Here is a 26,527-nt window from a genome sequence, read left to right on the forward strand (position 1 = left end):
GCTTATTAAAAAAATTTGGATACTGTTTACCAAATCATCCTGTATATTGATGCAATTTTTTATACATCCCATCCCAACTAATATTATAAATGCGAAAGTAACTCTGTCTGTCTGTCTGTCTGTTACGCTTTCCCGCTTAAACCTCGCAACCGATTTTGATGAAATTTGGCATAGAGATAGTTTGAGTCCCGGGAAAGAACATAGGATAGTTTTTATCCCGGTTTTTGAAACAGGGACGCGCGCGATAAAGTTTTTCTGTGACAGACAAAATTCCACGCGGGCGAAGCCGCGGGCGGAACGCTAGTATCATATAAAAACAATACAGTTGTTTTCAGATCGTTAGATCATTAAAATTCCCTGTCCATTTTACACGTTCTTCTTATAACTTAAACATCACACCTCAGTACAATTTATTATTTATTTAATCTATTTTAACGAAAGTCTGTATTAAATCAATTTCTTCCTTCACCAAGAGCAATATTTTTTGCCTATTTTTATTTAAATCAATAAGCTGCATCAATTGCAACCAGTTCAATTTTACCGATTGCTATTATTTTGGTAAAAATATGAGTAAAATTGATATTGAGAAAACAATGACTTCCATAATGCTTTTTAAAGCAGTTATTAAAGTTTTCATACCATTGATATCATCAACAACACTGCTATTCAATGAACCACGGCGTAGATACTTACTCCATTATTGAGTCTTCCAGCGATTCAGGTGCATTTATAAAATTGTAGTCAAGATATTTCTAGTTATCCTTCGTAAATACTCGTAGAAATGAATAAAAGTTATGACTCATAACTTCATTCATAAATTCTAATGTTTCTGCTTCATTGAGTGATTAGTTACTAGTGTACTGTTTTTGTTAGATATACCACATGCACCTGCTTCTTATACTGTTGGTATTTCCGTAGCTGCTTTAAAAGCTTCAAGTCATTATAAAGTCACAGCTGACCTGCAAATAAATAAGAAAGTGTATCTTATCGTCATAACGTAATCAGAATTTTATTCTCGCTCCGAATAACTATTTACCTACGCTTCTAATCGGACTACTGTAATTGAAAGTAATATTGTCTAAATTAATTTATTACTTACAACATTGAATTATACGTCTACAACATTCGATTTGGCTAAATCAACTCATATTAGAACGATACTTTTTCTAAATTAATACACTATTTACTAAACTTTTACCAATAAACATTGTTCAAACAAAACATTGTAAATGACGGACTCAATTTTATAAAAGAATTAAAGATATCACAATATTAATATTTTTATTAACTCACAAGTTATTCTTGACTTGTACGAGACAAAGGAATAGTCGTAGATGGCAGATCACACTAAAGAAGTGCTATTTTGCAGCAAAAATATATAGTCTGATGTGCTATCAAATAGTTCGTAACACCCAAAGTAGCCAAAAAGTTCGCAACACATCTTTTTTACAATTGGAATAGGGTTTTGTTGTCAACTTTTTGGCCACTTTAGGTGTCACGAACTATTTGACGCTGACTGTACATATAAACATTTAAGCTGAGTTGCACCACTTTATTTTAACCGTAACAATAACAATAACCGGTGCTTTTTGTATGGAATTTGATAGATTTTTGACGTTTGTCAAAGTTAAAGTAAGATGGTGCAACTCAGCCTTAATGTACTGTATAAAAATAAGTCGGGTTTTCCTTCCTGACGCTATAACTCCAGAACGATTTCCACGGTTTTGCATTCTTTGGAAAGGTCTCGGGCTCCGTGAGGTTTATACTCGTAGCAAATAAAATTCAGGATAATTTAACAAACGAAATTCCACGCGGGCGAAGCCGCGGGCGGAAAGCTAGTATAGTTTATGTAAAACGCATACAAATATAACATCGTGATGCCTCAGGGGTCTAAACTATTACCCGTTTCCCTTTGATATGCGTTTCGCAATAAGGAAACATGCAATTATTGTGTAAAGAAGTTCATTCAGAAACGAGTCTAGCTATACGTTTCTTCTATGAGTGAATTGAATAGACATCTAAATAAGTACAAACATTTTTTTATAATAAGAATGAAACCTTGGGTTGGTACAGTAAATAAAACGTAATTTTATAAATCGGTTCTACGTTATAAATCGGTTTAAACATGCTAGATCGATTATGCTGTTAAATTATGCACAATTATGATAAGAAATTAAGTTAAATACCTAACCTTTATGGCCTTCATAGGTTTATAATAAGCGTGAAAAAAATGCAATTAGGTATTTTTATTTTCTTAAAAACACTTTTTGAGCATTATGCATGCATAGTACCGGCTCATTGGCTAAAGTAAACTACTCTACTATAAAAATGTTTGAGTCTACAGAAAATGCAAATATGCAACTTTCTTGTACTTAGATCTGACATTTACTTCTTCATAGCTACTTATCTCCATAAAAAGCGAGTTGGGGAAATTATGGGTGAAAACCCTTTATGTATAGTGTATAGTAACTAGACGTGTTCCCACGGTCAGGATGGTGGTTAAATGACAGGCTGGCGCTAAAATTTACATTGCCACCAATAGTGTCCCTTTAGAAAACTATTTAAAGTTTAATGAAGTCGTGTAAGGTTTGTATTACAGCTGTAGTGAAGGTTTTAGCCGGCATCCCAGTCCACTTAAGACGAATGACTGAGCACTGGGGTCTTTTAGGGGATATGTCTTGTTCTTCTGACTTACTGAGCCCCACACCTACTTATCCTGTCACTGTATGATGTGCTCAAAACTCAAATCTGTCTTAGTCATAGATGCGTACTGTGATTGATCTAATTACGAGGGCGGCACTGAAAATTTCGGGAATCAAGGAAGTGAAACAACATTACTATTTAAAAATGTATTTATTGCTTTTTAAAGTATTCTCCGCGAAATTTGACACATTTTTCCATACACGAAACCAATCATTGAAGCAACCATTGCATTCGGAAGTTTGGGTCTCCAAAATGGCCGTTTTATAGGCTTCCACAGCTTCTTCAGGTGATGAAAATCTCTGACCACGCAATTTATTCTTTATTTAAGGGAAAGTATAGAAATCATTAGGGCTTAGGTCGGGGCTGTACGGCGGATGGACTAATAATTCTATGTTTTCTTGCTCTAAAAACTCTTTTGTTCAGTGCGCGGTGTGAGAACTCGCATTGTCGTGATGGAGGATGATGCGGCGGTTGCAGTTCTCTTTACGGAGTTCAGAAACGACCTGTGGCAAACAAATGCTAGCATACTAATCTGCATTAACCGTTCTTTGTCCCCCAAGAGGAATAGTCGCAACATGGCCGGTTTTGGAGACAAACGTGGCCACCATTTTTTTTGCAACACTCCGTGAACGAACAATTTTTGTTGGCTTTAATTCATTTTCGAACACCCAAACTCGTGACTGGTTTTTTGTTTCGGGTTCGTACGCGTATATCCATGATTCGTCACCTGATACGATGTTGTATACAGCATTTGAGGATCCTGCATGTAATCTCCCGAGAGTTCTGACGCACCAAGTAACGCGAGCCGCTTTTTGCTCTTCACAGAGCGAATGCGGTATCCATCGGGAAAACAACTTTTTTACACCTAATTGTTCATGCAAGATTATTTGTATTTGACTCATGCCAATGTCTAAAGTTGCCTGAATTTCGCGGTATATCACATGTCGATCTTCTTCAATCAGCTTACGCACAGCATCAACGTTTTCTTAGGTGACTGCAGTTTTTGGACGACCTTGACGGGGATCATCACTGAGCTTGACACGTCCACGTTGAAATTCAGGAAACCAGCGATAAATTGTGGTTTTGGATGGGGCTTCATTACCAAATGCAGAAATCATCCGGTCAACACACTGTTTTTGTGTTAAACCACTTCAAAAGTCATAATAAATCATCGCTCTTGAATTTTCTCGAGTCAATTCCATTTTCTCAACGACTAAACAAGTTTGACAAGACCTTGTGATACGACCGAGAATCTTTTTTTAAATAAATAAATGGTATACGATTTTTAAAACCCTGGACTTTGCAATTAAATAGATTTTAATATGACTGGAACAGTGGAAATATTCCATTCCCGATACTTTTAGTGCAGCCCTCGTATTGATATAATCTGATGTTAAATATTTAACAAACGTATTGATTTTCGTTCTGTAATACATCACCAAGTATTATTGTAAAATATTGATGTAACATGTAAATGGCATTCTGGCGTTTTTTAAGAGCAATTGTGTTACAACTTATTTTATAGTACCTACCTAGATGGAAAATTGCTGCAGATTGATCACTGCTAATTTATTTATTGGATGTCGGACAGCAGTTTCATGTCTATGATAAATCAATGAGGACACAACAAATTACACAATTTAAATAAATCTCACTAGGATATCAAGATACGTGTAAAAATAAATGAATGCTAATTAACATGCCAATCACATGAGTGCGATAAAATCATGGAAACTAGGGGACGTGGTACAGTCGACATCAGACTATAATTTTACCAGCAAACTCGACTTTATTATGATAGGCATAAGATCTTACAGTGTTAAACTTGACGTGCCATCCGTAGTATCAGAGATCGCACTTAGGATGCGCTTGGGTCCATTCTCATAATAATCAATGTAGTGATCGCGCGGAGTAAGTATACCTAACTGAACATAATGACCCACCCGTGGCACATAATGGTGTGAACACAGCAAACACTTTTACTCGTCATTTCATTCCATATGTCATTATAAAGCGGTGATTGCTTAATGATTTTATATAGGCGGCCGAGGTGACAATACGCGCGCCATGATTGGATAATAATAACTCTGGGCAGTTCTTATATTGCCAGCAATTTGGGCACACTTTCGATTCACTACCGCATTGTTGGGACAACCTTTGAAAATAGCATCTTAAGTGTTTTTTCCAGCGTTTTCACTGAGTTTGTTCGTCGCTAATTTTGTGGTTGAACAGTGAAAGTTCACGGACTGTCGCAATTATAGAACAACTCAATTAATTTAATTATTTACGGTTTAACGTCGTTGTAATTGTAATAAGTTGTCAGACTCAAGTAGCGAGTTGTGCATTAGAGCATTAATAATGTAGCCACGGCCTAAGCACACCTAGTAATTGTATATTGACAGATAATAGATAATAAAACCGCAAGAGTAATAACTATAATAAATATGTGCCAAGCTGCCCTTTAAATCGTTATGTTTACCAGACATGATGTCTGTCGAGTTGGGGGCGTATCAAAACATTAAAGCCTTTATAAATAATAAATTTACCTGTATAGAAATTGAATCTAAGGCCTGGTTTCCACCAAGACTGAGCGGAGCGGAGAAGAGAGGATTATGTGTCGGGCGGACTAATTTACTATAGAATTTGACAGCGGCGACGTCGCGTCGCAAAGCGAAACTGTGCGGAGCGAAGATATGTGGAAATAATTAAATCTTATTGGTTATTGAAAACACTTCTCCGCTCCGCTCTGCCTGGTGGAAACCGGACTTATGGCTTCAATTGGGCTGGTTGACCGCACCAAACTGTCAAAATATAACTTTTTTAAAAAATAAAACCGACTTCAAATGCGTGAACACAAAAAAAACTAAAAATTGCGTATAAAAAAGTTCATCCCCAATTTTCCACCCTTGGGGGTGAAATATTTTCTTCAAATTCGCATGAAACCACCCTTTTGATAATACCTATTCAACAAAAAAATAATCGTTCAAATTGATTTATAATCGGCGGAGATATTGCGTATAAAAAAGTTCATCCCCAATTTTCCACCCTTGGGGGTTGTTTTTTCTATTATTAAATTTAAATGGGACCACCCTTGAGGTATTACCTATACGCCGAAAAAAGATTTGTTCAAATCGGTTCATAATTGGCGGAGTTATCGCGTAACAAACATAGAAAAAAAAAAACATACGGGTCGAATTGAGAACCTCCTCCTTTTTTTTGAAGTCGGTTGATTAAACTGACAAATCATTCTGTTCCATCCTTGGAACTAAGAAAAACTTTATTGTTAGTTTTTAGTTAGTTCCCTGCACCACTCATCTTACATAGGATTCCACGTTATCTTCAACGACTTCTGGTTCAATTTCCACATTATTGGTTTGATATTATGCTGCAATTAAAACGGTAGAGCATGGGAGCCATGATCGCACGCGCAGTGTGTCTAGACCACAAAGGGCAACTACCTTTCATTCATCAATATCGTCTACTAGTTGTTCCCGCGACTTCGTACGCGTGAAAATAGTTTAAATAATATTTCCCGTTTTTGCAACATTTTTCTTTACTGCTCCGCCCCTTTGGCTGTAGGGTAGGGAAGCTTCCAGTGAAACATCAACTTTCTTACAGTTTCACGGTTGTTACTCACCACGTTTTCGGCTACGCAGATTTTTGCTCTGAATTGATCTTCACTGGAAGCTTCTCTAGCGTAAGTAAGTAAAAACAAACTACAAGTGCTCGCCAGAGTGAGAAAAAAAATAAAAACTAATTATAGGTTCTCCTAAACTAAGCAAAATCGTAGAAAGTACATGGGGATGATTTAGATACACCTTGATGTAAGGAATCTTAATTTTAGCTTTGAACTTCAACTCTCTGGCCACCCTGTATTTTCTCATTTTAAACCGGTTATGATTAATTTAAGCATATACAATAAATATTATTAATACATTGGTCATTAGAAACTGTCATTAATATGTTTACTGATTATGCTGCAATGATAAAGAGGGGCCTATTTTCCACTGTCTGTTCTCGGTCCATCTAAAGAGACGGATATGCCGGTAGCAGTACAATAATTAAGTGAACATTTAATTTTTGCCGGATAATAATGATGCTTTTAATTGGACGCGGATGGAGCGATGAATCGCCTTGCGGGGTTCCGGGATCGATTTCCGGCCTAAAATAGGTTTTGTAAATAGCTTAGGTCCGGGTTAAGAACGCCTATAGCTACATTTATAAAGTTATTGTTACAGGAGGATGTTAATAGCTTACTAGAAGATCTCACAAAATTGGATTGTTTTATTTGGTACATTATCTCATATTTATAAGTAAATAGCATGAATTTATTAAATTCTCTATTTATGTAGAAACTTTGCATTTTGTATTGTTAGCTTTTTTTTCAATAAGTTCATTTCATAAACTTCAATCTAAACATTTTTAATTGGTAGTTCTCATGGTCTTCTCTTTCACTTCATACTCTATTTTATTGTTAAACTAAAATTATAATGGCTCCATAGACACACTTGAATTCCCGCAAAACTGAAAAGAAACACTAACGACCAAAGAAAGCTGTAAGTTTCTTCTTTAATGCCATTATTGGCATATCACAACAAAATTAATAGGCACATTATTTGCAGTCTCGCTGCATCATTTTACTTTAATAACGTCAAATATTTGTCAAACTCCACATAAAAACACCGGTTACAGTTACGGTTAAAGTAAGATGGTGCAAACTCAGCCTAAGAGCCGTGGGATCGCGCACCATGGGGCCGTTCTTGACTCAGATTACGTAGAAACCTAGATCCTAGAATTGGGGTCAATCCTCGACACCACGGGGTTATGACCTCTGGTGACCATTGTAGCAGTCTAGGTCTACACGAACCAGGAAATTAAAAGAAGAAACATTTTTGTAGTCCAATAAAAAAAAACATTTTCATTTCATTTAGCCTAGGCGCAGACCATCGATTTTTCGTCGGCCGATAGTTTAGTCGGGCAGTTGATCAGTATGAGCTGTATGGAAGTGCGCATATTACGCCGATTCGATTTGGCCGATTCTTCATACAAATTAAAATCGGGCCCAATTATCGGCCAACTAAAAATCGATGGTCTGCGCCTAGTCTTAGAATAATTAGTACTCAAATTCAAATTCAAATTCAAATAATTTATTTGTGAAACACAGGTAAGGAGTATGATGTATAGCCTGACCAGGAACATAAAAACCCTGGCATAGAGGCGCGTCAATTGCATTTGATAGTGCAACACTGAGTACAGTCGTACCTGTGTTAAATGAATAGGCTAACTTTATGTATCAGGATTCAGGATTACGGGCTAATTTGATATTTTCATAAATTAACGAAAAAATATAATTATAGGTAACCTGGTTTAAATAAATTAAATGAAACCATCAATCGAGCTAGTAGGATTTATTTTATTATTCATCAATAATCAAATTCAGAACTTGAATATTCAACTGCAATGTCTGCTCATGAACGCTTCAAACTCGGCACTTCTTTCCCAATTCCATAAAATTCAACACTTAGAAAGTGACAAAAAATTTTAAAATGGGTAGTTGAAACAAACCACAGCAAATTTTCATAGTGGACTGTACTATACGATAAACATGTCAGTCAATTTGACAAACTTTGTCGGAAACATTAATCAATGAAAATATTGTCCGAACCCTTAGTATTATATAAATAGCTTTTGTTTAAAGATTGAGATATCAGTGCACTCTTTAATATGATTAGGTATTTTATTATAAATTTTCGGAGCCATAGCAAAAACACCCATGTCGTAGAGGGCTGTCTTATATGACACACATCCATCAACGGCTATAAGAATATTGCGATTACGCGATCTCGGTATTATTTTAAACAGGGAAGGGTTATGTCTAATAAATAGAGCCAGCTCAAATATATAAAGGCATGGCATAGTCAATATTTTTAAATTTTGAAAATGAGGTTTGCAACTGTCAGTTCTCTTCAAGCCACACATAGCACGTATACACTTTTTTTGACACCTAAATACTCTATCCCAGTTAGTAGCATTTCCCCAAAAGATTATGGCGTACCTCAATCTGGAAGCTACGAAGCCATGGTAAGACGTGACCAACGCAGGGAGATTTACTTTTTTTGATAAGTGGTAAAGACTGTATGATGACTGGGAAAGTTTCTTACACACAAAATCTATATGACTTTGCCATTTTAAATTGCTATCTATATGTAGACCCAAGAATTTTACGGTTTCAGTTGGATCCACTACTTTGCCACTATGCACTATGGGTAAATTGAGAGTTCGTTCCGTTCTTTGCTTAAATTCCATAATTTTAATTTTGTCTATATTTATAACCAAATTATTACTTTGCAACCATTCAATTATAGAAACTAAGCCATTATTAATATATTCTTTGTTGTCAAATACGGCTGTACAATCATCTGCAAACAGAATCATAGGATAATTAATAGCCTCTAGTGTTATTTTGATTACAGAACGATAAGTTCGATATAATTTTCATTGTGATTCCGAAGGATTTATTTCATCAATCATGTAGACTCCACCACAGAAGTACGACCACCTAACAAAATCTGGGCAAACTGGGGACTTGGCCAACACTCCCCGGTATCCACGAAAAGAGTGGGAGATAGAAGTGGTTCTATACTACTTTGCCGAAACCATATAGGCTAATTTTCTATTACGAAACCAGAATTATTTGTGAAAATAAAAGTGCCTAATATCTATTTCTCCCATCACATAACGCTTTCTTATAAAAGCTGGCATAACAAAGAGTTGTTCGTGCAATCTACGGGACGCTAATCGTCGTTTAACTTTGACTAATTAACTCAAACGTCCCGTTAAATATCGGCAATAAGAAGACAATAGACTTAATGATGAATTTTAGAAAATTTTATGGTAAAGTTGCGCTATTGATAGAGTTGTACCGCTGATCAATTTGTTACATGTTTGAATGGTAAGTTAGAAAAATACACCTCATTGAACTTGTACAGTCAGCGTCAAATAGTTAGTGACACTCAATGTGGTCAAAAATTTTAACCGCCTTTGTGGTCTAGTGGTAAGAACACCTGCTTCAGACGCAGAGGTCCTGGGTTCGAATCCCAGTGGGGGCAGATTTTTCTGTTCGGTTTGGTTGCTGGGCTTGTTATAAGTCCGCCTGACTAGCTACCACCATCTTACCTAAGTCTGTCGCCATAGCAACAATGTTAACACCATTATTGTGTTCCGGCTGTTAGAGGCAAGATAGCCAGTTCCTCTGTGGTTGAGGATTCCGGGTGAAGCTCGCTTCCACCTTCGGCCTGATCATCACTTACCATCAGGCGAGATACAGGCCAAGAGCTTCCTCGTTGTGGATAAAAACAATTGACAACCTTATTCCAATTGCAACAAAGACGCGTTGCGAACTTATTGGCTACTTTGCGTGTCACGAACTATTTGACGCTGACTGTAGCATTGTGGTGGACTGCAGTGGACTGTATGCGTTTGTGTNAAAGTCACCCTGTATATAGTGTATAATTACCCTAACATTGCAAAAAGAAATGCTGTGTATACCTGTAATTGAGGTCATATACGTATCATGTGTTAAACCATGTTAAAATGTATGAACTGTATTATGTATGTGACTTTGTTGGTGTACCTAATAAATAAATAAATAAATAAACATACCGAATGTTTTTTATATGCGCAGACGCAGTAGTTCTCGTACTCGCGAGCGCTCAGCGGGCGCGGCGTCGCCTGGACAGCCCACGCCGGGAGCCCGCGGCGCCCGCGTCACAGCACACTCGGAGCCGCCACCGCGCGCCGCCTGGCTCGCGCAGCCGCCGCCGCCCGAACCGGAGTGAGTGCCTAGTGTATACAGCCGGGGAACGTAGACCACATAGAGTTCTAAATAGGACCAGGCCTGTTCATCTCCGCGAGTTTACATCGAAAACAAAACACGCACGATGGCCCACCTACAGGATACTATTCGACAAGGCCTCACATACGAGCGAACATTGACTCACGCACGCGTATTCTTGTGTATGATGGAAGAAAATAAACAAAATGGTGTACTAAATACTGTGCAGTATTTGACTGCCTAAATAATAATAAAAACACAGAATGTACTTCTTTAAGTTGCCTCAAGACACTGAGAGGTAAATAAGTGGTTAATATTATTCATGATAATTCATGCTAAATCATGTATTTCCTCCGCCATTTTCCGCAGTTTGGCACCTCACGTCACATCATTTTACCGAAGTCAGCCCTATAGCTTCGGCGCAGTGCCGATCACTGACGTTTGTCAACAAAATTGTGCTTGACTCTTGAGACAGGCTAAATTACACCATATTGTTAAAGACGTTGAGCATATTTTTTTAAATACCTTCGCGAAGTAAAACTTCTGTACGTAGTACTTATTATTATTCTGTGATAGGACCGTGATTGTGTGCTGTGACGTCATCGCTCCGCTAGGTAGACTACACGCCGCCCCTTGTTACTGCATCGCGCACTCGGAGCCGCCGCCGCCGCCCGACCCGGAGTGAGTGCCTAGTCACATTGGGGCCGTTCATAAATTACGTCATCGATTTTTTCTGATTTTAGACACCCCCCCCCCTACAATCATCCTANCAATTTTCGACCTGCATTTGCCTGTACTGCACTTCTTCTGGATCCTCTTCCATGTCGGAATCCAATTGGGCCAACTCCAATTCCGCTTTGGCAACTTCCAGTTCCTGGCGGGCCACTCTTAATTTGGCCTCTATTTCTGCCCTTCTTCTTGACGAGCGGACGGAGCGCGTGTCTTGATTCACTCGTGACAGTCGCGGCGTTTGTTCATGCACTTGCGGCGTGGGTGGCGCGTATTGTCCTTCAACAGTCGGCACGGTGGTCACCGTAGTCGCGGGAGTCGCGGCGGCGGCGTTGGCGGCGGCGACGGTGGCGGCGGCAACATTGGCCGCGGTGGGCGTGGAGGCGGCGGCGGCGGCTGCGGCGGCGGCGGCGGCGGCGGCGGCGGCACGTCTCTTCTCTGCTTCCGCGATACGGGCCTTTAGTGCTTCGTGTGGCTTCGTGACGTCGGCGGTTATCTCCTCTGTGTAGGAGCGCGGTGCTGGTTCCCCTCTTCCCAAATGCACGCCGGGCTCTCCCNTGATTCTTAAGGAAGGTTTATATGTATAATACATGTAAGTACCACGGGCGAAGCCGGGGCGGGCAGCTAGTATTATATGTAATATTATTTTTAGAGTATTTTATCTGTAGTTATTACTGTATTTGTGTACATCTATGTTTATTATGAGTTTTTTTAGGTTTTCTCACTTACTAGGTGTGCTGGAAGAAATTTCTTTTTAGAAATAATCTTTTTGTACGTGAACAATATAAGAATAGAAATAAGAATGACGTCAATTTCGAAACACCCCCCCCCCCCTAATTTAGAATGACGTAATATATGGACGGCCCCATTGTGCCACATCAGTTGGCGCCATTGTAGAGTAAGGTGCTATAATGCTGTCATTCGCCAGTGGAGCCACTTGTACGATGCTCCCTCATTGATAGCATTTTAAGTGGCACGTCTACGACTAGGTACATCAAAATTGTTTTTGAAAAGTGGCACGTTGCAACATAAAGGTTCGCCATCCCTGGCCTAGTGTATACAGCCGGGTGACGGAGACTACACGCCGCCCCTTGTTACTGCACAGCACACTCGGAGCCGCCGCCGCGCGCCGCCTGGCTCGCGCAGCCGCCGCCGCCCGAACCGGAGTGAGTGCCTAGTGTACCGGTTCCCAAACTTATTTTGTCTACTGCCCACTTTGAGAGCGCAATCACCTAGTTATTACTAATTATTAATTATTTTGACGCCGCGGCGCCGCCGTCCCCGAGCACTCCCGAGTAAGCCCGAGTCAAGCCGACCTAGCTAGTCCCGGTCGGTCGGTAGAATCGCGGGGATAAAGTAAAATACTTTGAAAGTATTTTTTTTATTTTTATTTTATTGTTAGGAAAACAAACAGCATTCTATAACACATATAGAGTTACCAATTAAACTTCACATTTGCCAAAATAGTTTTCACAAATAGTTTATACATAGGTATCGTTTTTAAAAATTGAGTAAACAGAAACAGAAAAAGAAAACAAATTTTTTAGATTCTATGTTAAATATACTATGACTTGGCAATTAATTAATTTAAACTCGAAATATCACATCGTTGTTAAAACAATAAATAGTTAGGTAATTACTGTTTTAACAACGACCTAAATTTGTTTGGTTTTAGGCTGAAAATNCGTCGCTAACAAGCATAGTTGAAAATCGTACTGAAGTTAGCAAAACAATGCAGCATACAATTTCAGGAAACACGAGTAGGTAATAATAATAATAAATAATAATAAATCTTTGGACACTTCACACAACGCCAGCTAGCTCCAAAGTAAGCAACTTAATGCTTGTATTATGGGTGCTAGCTTAACGGATATACTACTTATATATACTTTTTTTTTTAATACATACATATTATACATAGTAACACCCAGACCCGTCACAGAAATTAAAATTCATCATTTCAATTTCTGCCCGGCCGGGAATCGAACCCGGGACCTCTCGGCATAGTAGTCCGTTCTGAACCACTACACCAAACGGCCGACAAAAGGTACATACAATTAATTTGTTGTTACGCACGTAATATGTTAGACACATAAAAATTACTAAAATTGAAAATGTAAAGAAAAGCAATTACACTTAATAGGCTAAAATGTTAAAGCACTTATTAAATATTATCTATTACACATAATATGAAGTAAAATACATAAAAAATATTTTTATTTAGAGCCTCATTTAAATTAAATACTTACTTACGTATGTAATAACATTTATGATGCTCATGTTGAATCGTAAGCAGCATAAACTAAGCAGTTAGGAAGTATTTATCAAACGGTGTTTTTATAAAAAATCGTTTATGTATTGCATTAAATAGATAGAAAAATACTCTTAATGTATGCGACAAATAAACAAGAAAGTTGTAGCCAAACATTTTAACAGTATTAATGCTAGGAAATGATTTTAATAAACAACGCATGAGAATTGTAACCCAGATACGATACTATATGAACAAATAAAAAGTTACGACCTTCTAAAAAATACTACTACTGTTTCGCCGTTACATTACTCTTATACTGAATTTTGACTGTAACTTATACAAGCAATCAATGCTAAGATTGTCCTGTCCTTCCGCGAATCGTAATATAATTTAATCCTGCCACTTCTGTCATTGCCGCTGTCATTATTGAATTTCTCATTAAGCCTGCAAAACACAATCATCATCAGGACTCCTATAAAGGACGACTAAATAGATTTGCGGGTGGTCGGTTAACTATTCCTGACCGCAGTACTACATTAGTGATGTCAGGTGTGATGACGTATCGGGACAGGGGTCTACCCTGCTATGCAATTTTGGTTTGCCAACTCTATCTGTCGATCCCAGTGAGAGCGAGAGATATAGAAAATGAATCGAATCTGATAGGTGTTATAGCACCCACAATTCGATATTTTATCGAGTGAGATGACTAAGTATGTCATTCTCATACTTATACTTTTTAGCAAATCGGCAAATACATAGTATTAAGATACTCGGGTGAGTGATAAGATCAATGTATAAAAGTTATCTTATTATATTATACAAATTATACGTGTGAAATCGATACGAGATCATCTTGCTTACCGCGGATGACATAGATGAATATTTGAATTAATAATATTAATCGTGTCTAAATTATATAGTACAGCCGCTGCTACAATAAAATTACTGGTTTTAAGGTTTTAAGTTTTTAAGGTCTAGGAAGAAACTTAACTCATTAGTCAAACCGCCAAGATTAAAGATGTTCTTATTACATTATTTATAAAGTATGTTTTACATTTATTAATGTTTTTAACATAATATACCTGCAATTTGTTACTTTAGTTAAGTTTTAACAGCCGGCAGATGAAAACTCAATCATTCATACCAGATTTTAAAAGCAAATGCTACCTAAAGATTGCAGCAGAAGTCTCGTGCGATCATATTTACCTAAGTACTCACAAAAATTGGGGACGTCCCGCAAAACCCGCAACATTGAATGCGTACCCGGACTACCCAGTCACGAATGCATTCCGCTATGCACCATTGAATTACCGCTACTAATAAGTCACGGTCAAATATAATCCTCGTGAAATTAACTTGTAACAAAGCACGATGGATACAACGACCGACGTGGAGACCCCGCAGGCTGATTAGGAAAGCCAATTGTTTGTGGATGGGTTCTTTCAACTCTTCCGTATGATTAGGATTAGCATCATACAACATACAGGGTGTCTCAGAATGGGTGAATCAAACTGGAGGTAGCTCTACTAATGTATTATCCCTAAAAATATGAAAAAAAAAATAAAGCGCATAAGGACACAACCCTTTTTTTTCTAAAGTGAAAATAAATCAGCTTTGCCTAGTATCTGGCTATAATTACTGCGTTTGGAGTTTATTTTACTTTTTTTCTTACTAATATTAATTGTACATGATCGCTTCGTTTATCTGTAAACAAACTTTTGAAAATAATGAATAGATTTCGAAGTTTGGAGCACATTATTAAAAAAAAAACTCCGAACTCAACATTTATTCATATTTTTTAGGGATAGTACATTAGTATAGCTACCTCCCCTATCAGTTTGATTCACCCATTCTAGGACACCCTGTATACGAGCATATTTATCCACTACTAGCGGCCGCCCGCGACTTCGTACGCGTGGATCCCGTTTTAGCCATTTAGGGGTTACATTTTGCAAAATCCCGTCTCAGTGAGCACCTTGGTTCTAAAAAGGACCCACCCCCATGCAAAATTTGAGAATTCTAGCACTTGTAGTTTTTGAGATTTCGTGATGAGTGAGTGAGTCAGTCAGTCAATCAGTCAGTGACTCGCTTGGACAGTTTTTCGTAAAATGCGACTAAATTAAAAAATATGGGTACCTACATCAGGTCTCCCCAACCCGTCTGGCCTGTGTGGGGTGTGTTTTTTTTTATGGTACAGGAAGCAAACCTGGTAAGTGATTACCGCTGCCCATAGACTGACACGGAGCCCATAGATTGCTAGCCTTAGATAGATGTAGGAATCCTGTCTTTTCATCATCATCATCATTTCAGCCATAGGGCGTCCACTGCTGAACATAAGGTTCGGCCAAACCAACGCGATCACACGCGATCAGCCGGCGTGCAGCGATGGCGATCAATGCATTTAAGTCTGGTCGCCATCGCTGCACGCCGGCTGATCGCGTGTGATCGCGTTGGTTTGGCCGAACCTATAGGCCTCCCCCATAGGCCTCATAAGAAGGCTCAAGGTCACCCAAAGGGCGATGGAGCGGGCCATGCTTGGAGTTTCCCTGCGTGATCGAATCAGAAATGAGGAGATCTGCAGGAGAACCAAAGTGACCGATATAGCTCGCAGAATTGCTAAAACCAAGTGGCAGTGGGCGGGGCACATAGCTCGTAGAGACGATGGCCGTTGGGGCAGAAAAGTTCTCGAGTGGCGACCACGGGCTGGAAGACGTAGCGTGGGCAGGCCTCCTACTAGGTGGACCGACGATCTGGTAAAGGTCGCGGGAAGAGCCTGGATGCGGGCAGCGCAGGACCGTGCATTGTGGAAAACCTTGGAGGAGGCCTTTGTCCAGCAGTGGACGTCATTTGGCTGAAACGAACGAACGAACGAATAGGCCTCCCCCAATGTCTTCCACATCGCACGGTTGGTAGCGGCCTGCATCCAGCGCCTTCCTGCTTTCCTGTCTTTTGCCTCTGGTTAATAGGCTAGTTGCCTAAAAAATTTTTTTAGTCCGTAATGTTTAATATCAAAAAATATTGGACACATATATTTTTATTTGTCAATCTAACAAATAATTACATAGTTATGGTGCGTTGAAGTTGCGCACGACGTCACAACGTGCGGCATTTTTAAGCAAGCGTTGACGTCACGGGCCTCTTCTTATGAACTTTGGGGCGCTTTATCTCTTTAAATTTTCATTAGTTTGAAAAAGTGAAAAATACGTGTAGAGTATTTTTTGATAAGTTAACTGACGGACTAATTAAAACTCTTGCTTTTTGACCCAGGCAACATCCCCATTAGAGAGGTTCGTGCTCCTGCAGTGGCGACTAATTGGCCTCATGATTAGGGTTGCCAACCGTACTCTAAAATAGAGTATTGTCCTCTATATCATGTAGGCGTACTTTATAATCTATAACACTAATAGAGTACGCTAAAATACTCTTTTTTACAAAATGTTTACTAAACTAGTACACGTCTGACGTCTGTAATAATATGCAAAAATCCATAATCAGAATAAAAAAGACTAATGTTGAATTTAATCATTTAGAACAAATTACAGAAGGAAAACTTAATTTACAAAGACTAAACATACAGATGGACAGATTATATTCAGAAGTAATAATTTTAAGAGAACTCCAAGCCGAATTGCAAAAATCTACTGCAGAAAAATGGAAATTTAAAAAAAATGTCCTGAAGAATTTGATTGTTTAAAAAAAACACCTTTTTTTAAAAATCAGACATACTTTATTTCTTCTAAAAAAAGTTGGCAACCCTACTCATGATTGTGATGAGAGACTTTCATCTACCATACCCTAATCTTGTCTGGTCTTGCAAATGAATGATTCTAGAACATTCGCACTACCAGCAGGAAAATTAACGACTTATAATGCCAATTAACACTTCGTTTATTCTTGGTAAAATCTCTACCTAGCGGTAATTAGAGTTAAGATAAAGCGTCCGTATCAAAAATATCAGTTATTCGACATAATTTGCAAAAGCAGGCCTCTAGCGACTTGCCCGACTTCCAAGAAGTTGGATAAGTGAAGTCTTAGGCTGGGTTGCACCATCTTACTTTAACTTTGACAAACGTCTGTCAAACTCCATACAAAAACCACCGGTTATCGTTAAAGTTACGGTCAAATTTAGGTGGTGCAACTCAGCCTTAAAATAATAATTTGTTTGAATCCGTAATCGGCCGCGAGCGGGACGTAAACTTCCTTAGTTCAGTGTTTATTTACTGAAGGATAACTTTGAATACGAGGGCGGCACTGAAAATTTCGGGAATCAAGGAAGTGAAACAACATTACTATTTAAAAATGTATTTATTGCTTTTTAAAGTATTCTCCGCGAAATTTGACACATTTTTCCATACACGAAACCAATCATTGAAGCAACCATTGCATTCGGAAGTTTGGGTCTCCAAAATGGCCGTTATGTAGGCTTCCACAGCTTCTTCAGGTGATGAAAATCTCTGACCACGCAATTTATTCTTTATTTTAGGGAAAGTATAGAAATCATTAGGGCTTAGGTCGGGGCTGTACGGCGGATGGACTAATAATTCGATGTTTTCTTGCCTTGACACGTCCACGTTGAAATTCAGGAAACCAGCGATAAATTGTGGTTTTGGATGGGGCTTCATTACCAAATGCAGAAATAATCCGGTCAACACACTGTTTTTGTGTTAAACCACTCCGAAAGTCATAATAAATCATCGCTCTTGAATTTACTCCAGTCAATTCCATTTTCGCAACGACTAAACAAGTTTCACAAGACCTTGTGATAAGACCGAGAATCTTTTTTTAAATAAATAAATGGTATACGATTTTTAAAACCCTGGAGTTTGCAATTAAATAGATTTTAATATGACTGGAACAGTGGAAATATTCCATTCCCGATACTTTTAGTGCAGCCCTCGTAGATCCGTTTCAAAGGCTATTCAAATTGCTTATATTATCTTTATTTTATGTGTTTGCTCTGATTTCGCGCTATCGTCTCGGCTCACGGGTTCGTTCGTAAAACCTGTGGTGAAACTTAATTGTGTCAAAACTTATTTTTCGTCAGGAGACGATCCGGTACAAAAACATTTTATTTACCTATTACCAAAAGAAAAAAAAATAATTTTCATAAAAAAAAAGAATTCTTTTAGTATTCAATAAAATAATACTCAAGTATTAAAATTCATTATATTTAGTTGTTGCTACGCACTTTTCATTACTAGAGCAATCGGACGTCTTAAACAGCTATCTCCTCAATGACCTCTTGACGAAAAACAAAAACCTCACGGACTTAAATTGTGTTTTGAGAAAATACAATCATCATCTCCAGATACCATCATAGATAAATTACTACGCTAAAAAAGCTGCCGAAATGAAATGACAACGCGGCGCGCTAGTCTTTTGTTATTGCGTTACACGCATCACTGCGCATCTACTTCTTTTACCCCGAAACTGGGGTAATTGTTTTGATAATGTCATTTGAATATGGGCGCAGGGTTCGCATCACGTAGGTTTTTGAGGAAAGTTTATATTTTGTGTCGTGATATTTTGTTAACTTTATGCCTCGTTAAAGATTGTCACGCAGTGCATAGGGCGGGCAAAAATAACGAAATACCTTAGTTTATTTAAAGGTTTATTTTTGCATAAAATGCCCAGACGGCTATCAGCAACATAAACTTTAAACTAAAAAACAAAAGTATGAAAAACATAGATAAATATCAATCGGATCGGTACCAAGGTTGGTCCACCTATCGGTTCCCAAAACTACCTTTTAATATGCTTAATTTTGAGCATATTTTGTGAATATACTTAGGAGCCATATTATTTATACATTTGCCACATGACGTTAATTTTTAAATTGTTAATAAATTGGATCAACACGCTAGTCACGAATATTTTGACATTCACATATTGCGAATACGTAAACGCCAATGTAACATACTTTCATGCAATTTCCTCTTTAACTTACGTGAGCACCCCCAAATATTTCTATCGGGAAGCAATTCCAAGCATCATTGTGCACAGTAAAATTTCTTCCTACATACGAATACCAAATTAAGATATAATTACACTAATCACTTTTTTACCTTCAAGATTTTCGTAAAGATAGTGATGTATCATCGTCTACAATTACTCATGAGTAGGCGTTAATGATGCTAATTAAGTCATCTTAATTTATCATTAAAGTTAAATCTGTTAAGTGTAAATCAGTTAGCCGTAAACCTACTTCGGGTGATGGCGTGTTTAGTATATTTGTTTCTTGAGTGATGTTGCTTAATTAGTGAACACAAGACATTTAAGTTATTGTGAAGAGAATGCATCGGTCCGGTTAGAAAATAGCGGTGAAAACGATTGATGATGCAATTAAGGATTTAATATAGACCACTTACAAAATCGCCATGATGTTAGTACTGGTCTATTTCTTATAAGTATTTGTAATTCTGTTCATTACCGATCAATAAAGTGTTTTGTTGCTCACATCGGAGTTACTTTATCACAATTTAAAGAAAACAAATTCAAATTTATTGTTTTTGTTCAGGTTATTTGGTTCATGTATTTTATTTATGTTATGTTTACTTAAAAACCTGAAAAACATGCTTTTGTTCTAACGAAGTGCATTTTTCTCTAAGTAGTTGCTTGACAAACGAAGGTCTCATCAAGTTCCATTTCAGGCAGTTTCCAAGTTTGATACACTAGGTACTTTTATTTATATTTGACTAACTTACACGGAATGTCCAGTGAAGTTAGGTGAAATAGAAATCTTGTATTCGATTTGTTCCCTAAATTGAATGTTAAATTTTTATCAAAATAAACATACCATAGAGCTTATAAGATTGAACTGTTGTATAACTGGTGATGTCCAGTTACTCCTATTTGAATGTGATCGATCATACCACAGAAGTATCCAATCATTCTGGCGATATACTTATGCGTTTTCTTGCATGATAATACAACTAGCGGTGTTTTCATTATATTCTTGATGGACTACTGTGCAGCCACATTGTTCTGTGCTGAATTTCTCACTTTGAAAAAGGTCTTACATTACCCTCTTGGACAAGCTATATTGATATCTATGACATAGAACACAAAATCGAAATGGAACTATACTTTTAACTTTTTCAAAGTAGAGACAAGCAATCACGAATTATTGAGTTAGTGTGCGATTTCTTAATTCACCGGAATCGTGATATTCGTGGTGCACTAACTGTATCGATTGCTGAGGTAAATCGATTAGTATCATAATTCTGAAGTAAGATAGATGTAACTTGGAAACAACTATTTGCTTTTCCTGTAAACTGTAAGGAATCATCTCAACTTGATTGTGACTTCGAATTATGGTATTTTTCTGGTGAATTTCATTGCTGTTCAAAAAGCAGACCTCTTATCGGATAGATAAGGTCTTATTCTAAGACTAGACTCATTCATGTATACAAATTCCTCTAATAATTTGTAGGCATTCGTATACGAAATGGAATTTAAATGCTCCAAAAAGTACAAGAATACAAGGCCAAAAATGTTTACGAATAGTAACGCTTGATTTCTCTAAAACGGTTCGAGGTAGGGACGCGTGAGTGATGGGAATATACATGTATTTTCATGAATTTTTAGTCAGTATGGAGCGTTTTACGTGACAACAGCATGCTTTTTGTGTATTTTTTCACAAATAGGTATCTTTTTGGTCGTCTAATATTGTCAGACAACAGGCTCTACTTGGGTTGCTCGTAGGTTGATAAATCTTTTTTTTACAGCTCTAATAAATTGTCCACTTGTTATTAGAGAAATAGTCTAAGATTAAAATCAATTTTCCCGCGTAGGTTTCACCCAAGGTTATAATGAAAACTCCATAATGTTTAATTTAAATGCAGATTAATTTTCAACTGCGTCTTGCGTTTTAAAATGCGTCCGTAATAGAGCATCTAATGAGAAAAGTCTTACCCTAAGCTACCAATTTTCTACATATTTCTATGTACCACATACTTTTTCTTATTCTTCATTATTTTGCATCATGTTTTTTTTTTGCCATTAAATCTGACCTAAATCCGTTTCCTTACGTGTGAGGACAAACGGTGCTTCTTCGCATTTATACAAGTATAGCGGCCCGCCCCAGCTCCGCACGGTTGCAATGGAATTTCCTACCTTTTCTTTTCTATAATATGCTTATTTTATGCTTATAAACCTTCCTCTTGAATCACTAGTTCTAAAGATCTAAGCATACAAAGGGACAGACAGCGGAAAGCAACTTTGTTTTATACTGTGTAGTGATAGTAATGTACCTAATACTTATTATATTTTCTACTTTTCTGCAGCCTTACGCGTGGCGTTTGGCAAGATCCTATGAATGTATACTTTATTATTATTTTCCCCATAACTTCAGTTACGAGTTCATAAGCAATATCCAGATTCCATTCCCTGCAAGGGCCGCAAGGCTGACCATAAATTCTTCGGTCTTGGGCCTTTCTCTTTACTTTCACTCGCTAAACTACGGGCCCACTTCGCTATTCCTAATCAAATATTTCTTAGGGATACATTATTCCGCCAGGTAATGGTTTTCCATTTGTTTGATGACCTTTGTTTATGGGTGAGTTACATTTCACTCCTTAACGTTAACAAACATGCGATCCATATGCCTAGATGATTGGGCAACCATGGCTCTATTTTCTAAAATAACTACTAAAAACCGAATTTGTTTTCAATCAACTGTAAAAATATTTTTGAATTTACTTTGAAATCAATAATAGGTACATAGTCAGTTGTGCTAATCAGATAGTAATGTCATAGATTAAATTGGATAGTATGGAAACCACACAATCGGGATGAAACCTGTTCACTGTACAGCAGTGTAAATACAGTGTACATACAGTACATTCATTTAATCAATAAATATTTCTAACTGTAAGTCTTTACATATGATGAGAGTCCCACTTTACATAGATTCCAATATTGGACATGGAAACCACACAATTAAAACCTACGCACTGCAAGGCAGTGCAAATACAGCGTAATTACATCATTAAATATTTCTAACTGTAAGCCTTACGTGACTTTACATTGCCTCCGTGAACCTGAAGTGTGAACTAGGCGCATAGCGTCACATGGGAGTCCCACTTTAAATCGTTTTCGTAATTAAAGGAAACATTATCAGCTGATCAGCTTACATCGCTGGCTTCGTGGCATGGTTCTTCCCGTTACCAGCTATCGGTACGCGAATCTTCAGTACAGCCTGCACCTATAGATACTCGCAACTTTCCTAACAAACAAATCCTAAAAACCTTGACACTGAATTGTTTTAGAGATTTGAGTAAAATCTTTGATTGCAAAGCAACGAATAAACTGCCTCTATGGTCTAGTAGTAAGGCCACCTATCACAGACCCAGAGGTCCCGGGTTCGAATCTAGCTGCCGGGCTAGCTGCCACCATCTGACCATATACTGCCACCATAACAACAATGTTATGGCTATGTTAAAGCTCGCTTTACAGCGACCTGATCATCACCTGCCATCTAATGAGATGTATTCCAAAAGAGCTTCTCCTTTGAAAGGTAAAAATAAGACACCCCTTAGACTACAGACTACTACTACCCCTTAGATGACATACTTTTTGTAGGCAGATAGTTTAGTTGGGCTGTTAATCAGTATTAATACCAATTTGGTATCGGCCGATTCCTCGTACAAATTAGAAGCCGACCATCTATCGGCTGACTAAAACCCTGTACTCTGCGGGATGTCTTAAGTCAACATCTGTCATCCCAACTAATATTATAAATGCGAAAGTAACTCTGTCTGTCTGTCTGTCTTTTACGCTTTCCCGCTTAAACCTCGCAACCGATTTTGATGAAATTTGGCATAGAGATAGTTTGAGTCCCGGGAAAGAACATAGGATAGTTTTTATCCCGGTTTTTGAAACAGGGACGCGCGCGATAAAGTTTTTCTGTGACAGACAAAATTCCACGCGGGCGAAGCCGCGGGCGGAAAGCTAGTAATCTATATTTATAAAATTTCCAGTTTCTATTGGCTCGGGCATAGCCTATTGTACTTTTTGCGATCACCTAACGCGGCTGAGATTATCCAAGAGCTCACAATCGATTATCGCACTGTTGCCGTGGGCGACTTTGCAAATATTTATTCCCGTTAGCCTTTGGAAAGAGTAAATTTTTATTTAGAGATTTTTCTTACTAATATTAAAAATGCGAAAGTTTGTGTGGATGTTTGTTACTCTTTCACGCAAAAACTACTGAACGAATTTTGATGAAACTTTACAGTGTTATTGTTTATAACCCAGAATAACATACTTATAGGCTATAATTTATGTCGATCTGTGACAAAATACATTTCACGCGGGTGAGGCCGCGGGCAAAAACTAGTATAGAATATAACAGAAGCACTTTATGGACACTTTAAGTCACATATAAACAAAAATACACAACAAGAATAAAAACAATTACTTACTGAGTCACTGCGCCATGAGGCTGACAAACGTAACTGAGTTTCTTCAACACCAGCTCATATGTTGTCCCGAAGTGGTACTTAGTATGGGGCAAGCTATATTTGGGACGTGTATTTAAAGTGTCCTGGAAAGGGCCTATGTACTGAATAACCTATTTGAATTTGAATTTGAATAGAAGGCTCAGCATTTATGTTGACATTAGTTTGATGCTAAACTCAAGCTTTGAAAGCTAGTATTCGTATTTCTTTATAGGAACAATAAATATTTTGTCTAAATCACTTTAACTCTTTAAAATGTGACTTATCTGTAAGTAAGACATTTCATTTACCTACTTATGTTTTATACGATAATAATTTCATTTGCTAATTTCAAATCATATATTCGAATTATTTGAGCGACTTACTTAAAAATACTACATGCATCATATTTTTATCACTTCAAATTGTTAATTAGAAAATGAAATTACAATATATCACAAATCGAATGCTACATGTCATTTTATATCGCGAAATAATATAGGATTACTTCGTTTTTCCTGTAAATTTGACAGTAAAATTTAATTTGAAAAAGTGTGATAGGTACGTTAAAAATAATTTAAGTTGATATCAAACAATGCAGTTACAACACTGACAAAAATAATAAATTATTACTAGTTCTAATTCCGATATAGTCCATCAAGCTAAACCCTGTGACATCGTATTTCATTGCCTACTTAATACGACGGGTGTTCAGAAAGTAATGAGAATGGGATATTTCTAGCCATCACAAAATCTTAAAAAATATTGGGCAGGCTAGAAACTGGTTAAAGATTCATTTAAGTACACCATAGCGTTTAAGAATTACATTCACAATTCACATATTCTATTCCTACTTTATATAATGTTTTTGTCTGTGCATTTCATTGAAAAATAAACGTTAAGTTAAACGAGAAACAAAATGCTCAAGCAGTGCAACACTACTTAAAATTCTCTCAAGAAGTCCTCGTGAGGTCTCTGAACTGAAAAGCTTTACTGGAACTCAAAGGGAACGGGATATTATCATCATCATTTATTAATATCATTGTTTGAATTTAGTAAATACTTGAAGTAGGTATCTTACTTCACACTGTGCAAACTGTAGGAAGTCAAAGAAACAATGACAGCACATTATAAACTCTACATTCACACTATAAATAGCACCTACGAGTACCTATCACAACTACCTATCTAAGATGCTACAGTTCTTGCGTTTACCTTAATGATTTAGCACCTTACAGTACGGTCTTTGTAACCCCCACTGCCGATGAAACCACATCCCCTAACCATGTTTGCCTTCATTTGTTTTCTGAGACAACTGTATAATTGATTGCCCACCAAACCACCAATCCAGCTTTTCATTGACAGTCTGTGTATCGCCAATAGTTTGACACCCAGCGCCAGCCAGTTTCACTTTCTACCGTTGAAAATCGTGACCACTAATAAAATAAATCTTATTGTATGGGTGAGAAACTCGATTAGTGTTCGCGGAAATGTTCATCAATTTTTTTGTTTTTGTAACGGTTTGTTTTGCAGCTGGAATGTGCTGTATTTAACTAACATTTATGTACATACATGCAATAGGCTAGGCTAGTTTCCTAAAAAAATGCTTTAGTCCGTCAATTATTATCAAAAAAAATTGAACACATGTTTTTATCTGTCAATCAAACACGATGTTATGATGCGTTGAAGTTCCGCGTGAGGTCACAAAGTGCTACATTTTAATGACTCTTTTTTTTTTTCAATTTTCATTACTACAACAAAAAACATATTCATTGATTCCTCTGACTGCATTTGTGAACACTTTGTCTTGTTTCTATCTTTTCAATTGTTTTTTTTTTACCTTTACATCCCTACTTATTTCGTATTAAGTAAGTACCAAGACTGCATTCACAAGAGAGAATCAATTATAACGTAGTCTATAATAATAAACCGAAATTGGTTCAGAACTGGAACATAATAACATAAATTGTAAAATCTGTTATTTGGACTTAAAAATTGGAATATTAATTGAACAGAATAATATTTTCTAGAATTTTTAGTATAGATGTCACTGTCACAGAAGCCATTTCGACAGCTGTGTTGTAAGGTACTTTCTACTGTTAATTGTTTATACTAATTTCGTTTATGTTTACGCTGTATAATTAATGAATTTCAATCGAACGTCATCGTTTGGTAAACATTAAAAAATAACTTTTACTTTTAAAATAGCTGTATTTATAAAACCTAAATGTAAAACGCATGCGAACATGGCACGCATACCTAAAGCTATAAGAAAACAAAAAAAAACAAACAAGCAAAATCAATAAACAATTAAAAAATTACGTAGTTATTAATGTAGCGTAAATTTTTGATTGTTATGATTGTAAATACAGCTGTATATTGAATGATCCAAAATAAACACGATAAATACTTAGGTACATATTATATTTCAGTAATAATTACTTCTAAAATATGATTACTTAACTTCGAAGATTGAAGAAGAAAAATAGTCATCCGCGTAAATGACGTAAGTTATCACTAATCGTATATTATCCTGCTTTCGCCTCCGAGATTTATTTTACCATGTAG

The 26,527-nt window shown here is 37.2% G+C and overlaps 1 protein-coding gene and 1 non-coding gene across 2 annotated transcripts in view; both read left to right on the forward strand.

The window, feature by feature from the left end:
* The window catches only part of Ptpmeg (protein tyrosine phosphatase Meg), a 98,556-nt gene extending 87,998 nt beyond the window's left edge, over positions 1 to 10,558 (forward strand). The window contains exon 7 of the mRNA XM_028319547.1: positions 10,388 to 10,558. Coding sequence (XP_028175348.1) covers positions 10,388 to 10,541 — 154 coding nt within the window. The 3' untranslated portion in view covers positions 10,542 to 10,558. The remainder of the gene's footprint in view (positions 1 to 10,387) is intronic.
* Positions 9,741 to 9,812, forward strand: TRNAL-CAG (transfer RNA leucine (anticodon CAG)). The gene has a single exon. It is a non-coding gene; the product is annotated as a tRNA-Leu (tRNA).
* Positions 10,559 to 26,527: the final 15,969 nt, after the last annotated feature.

Source organism: Ostrinia furnacalis, unplaced genomic scaffold, assembly GCF_004193835.3.
Source record: "Ostrinia furnacalis isolate ACB-3 unplaced genomic scaffold, ASM419383v2 OfSCF7245, whole genome shotgun sequence".
In the NCBI taxonomy this organism is placed as follows: domain Eukaryota; kingdom Metazoa; phylum Arthropoda; class Insecta; order Lepidoptera; family Crambidae; genus Ostrinia; species Ostrinia furnacalis.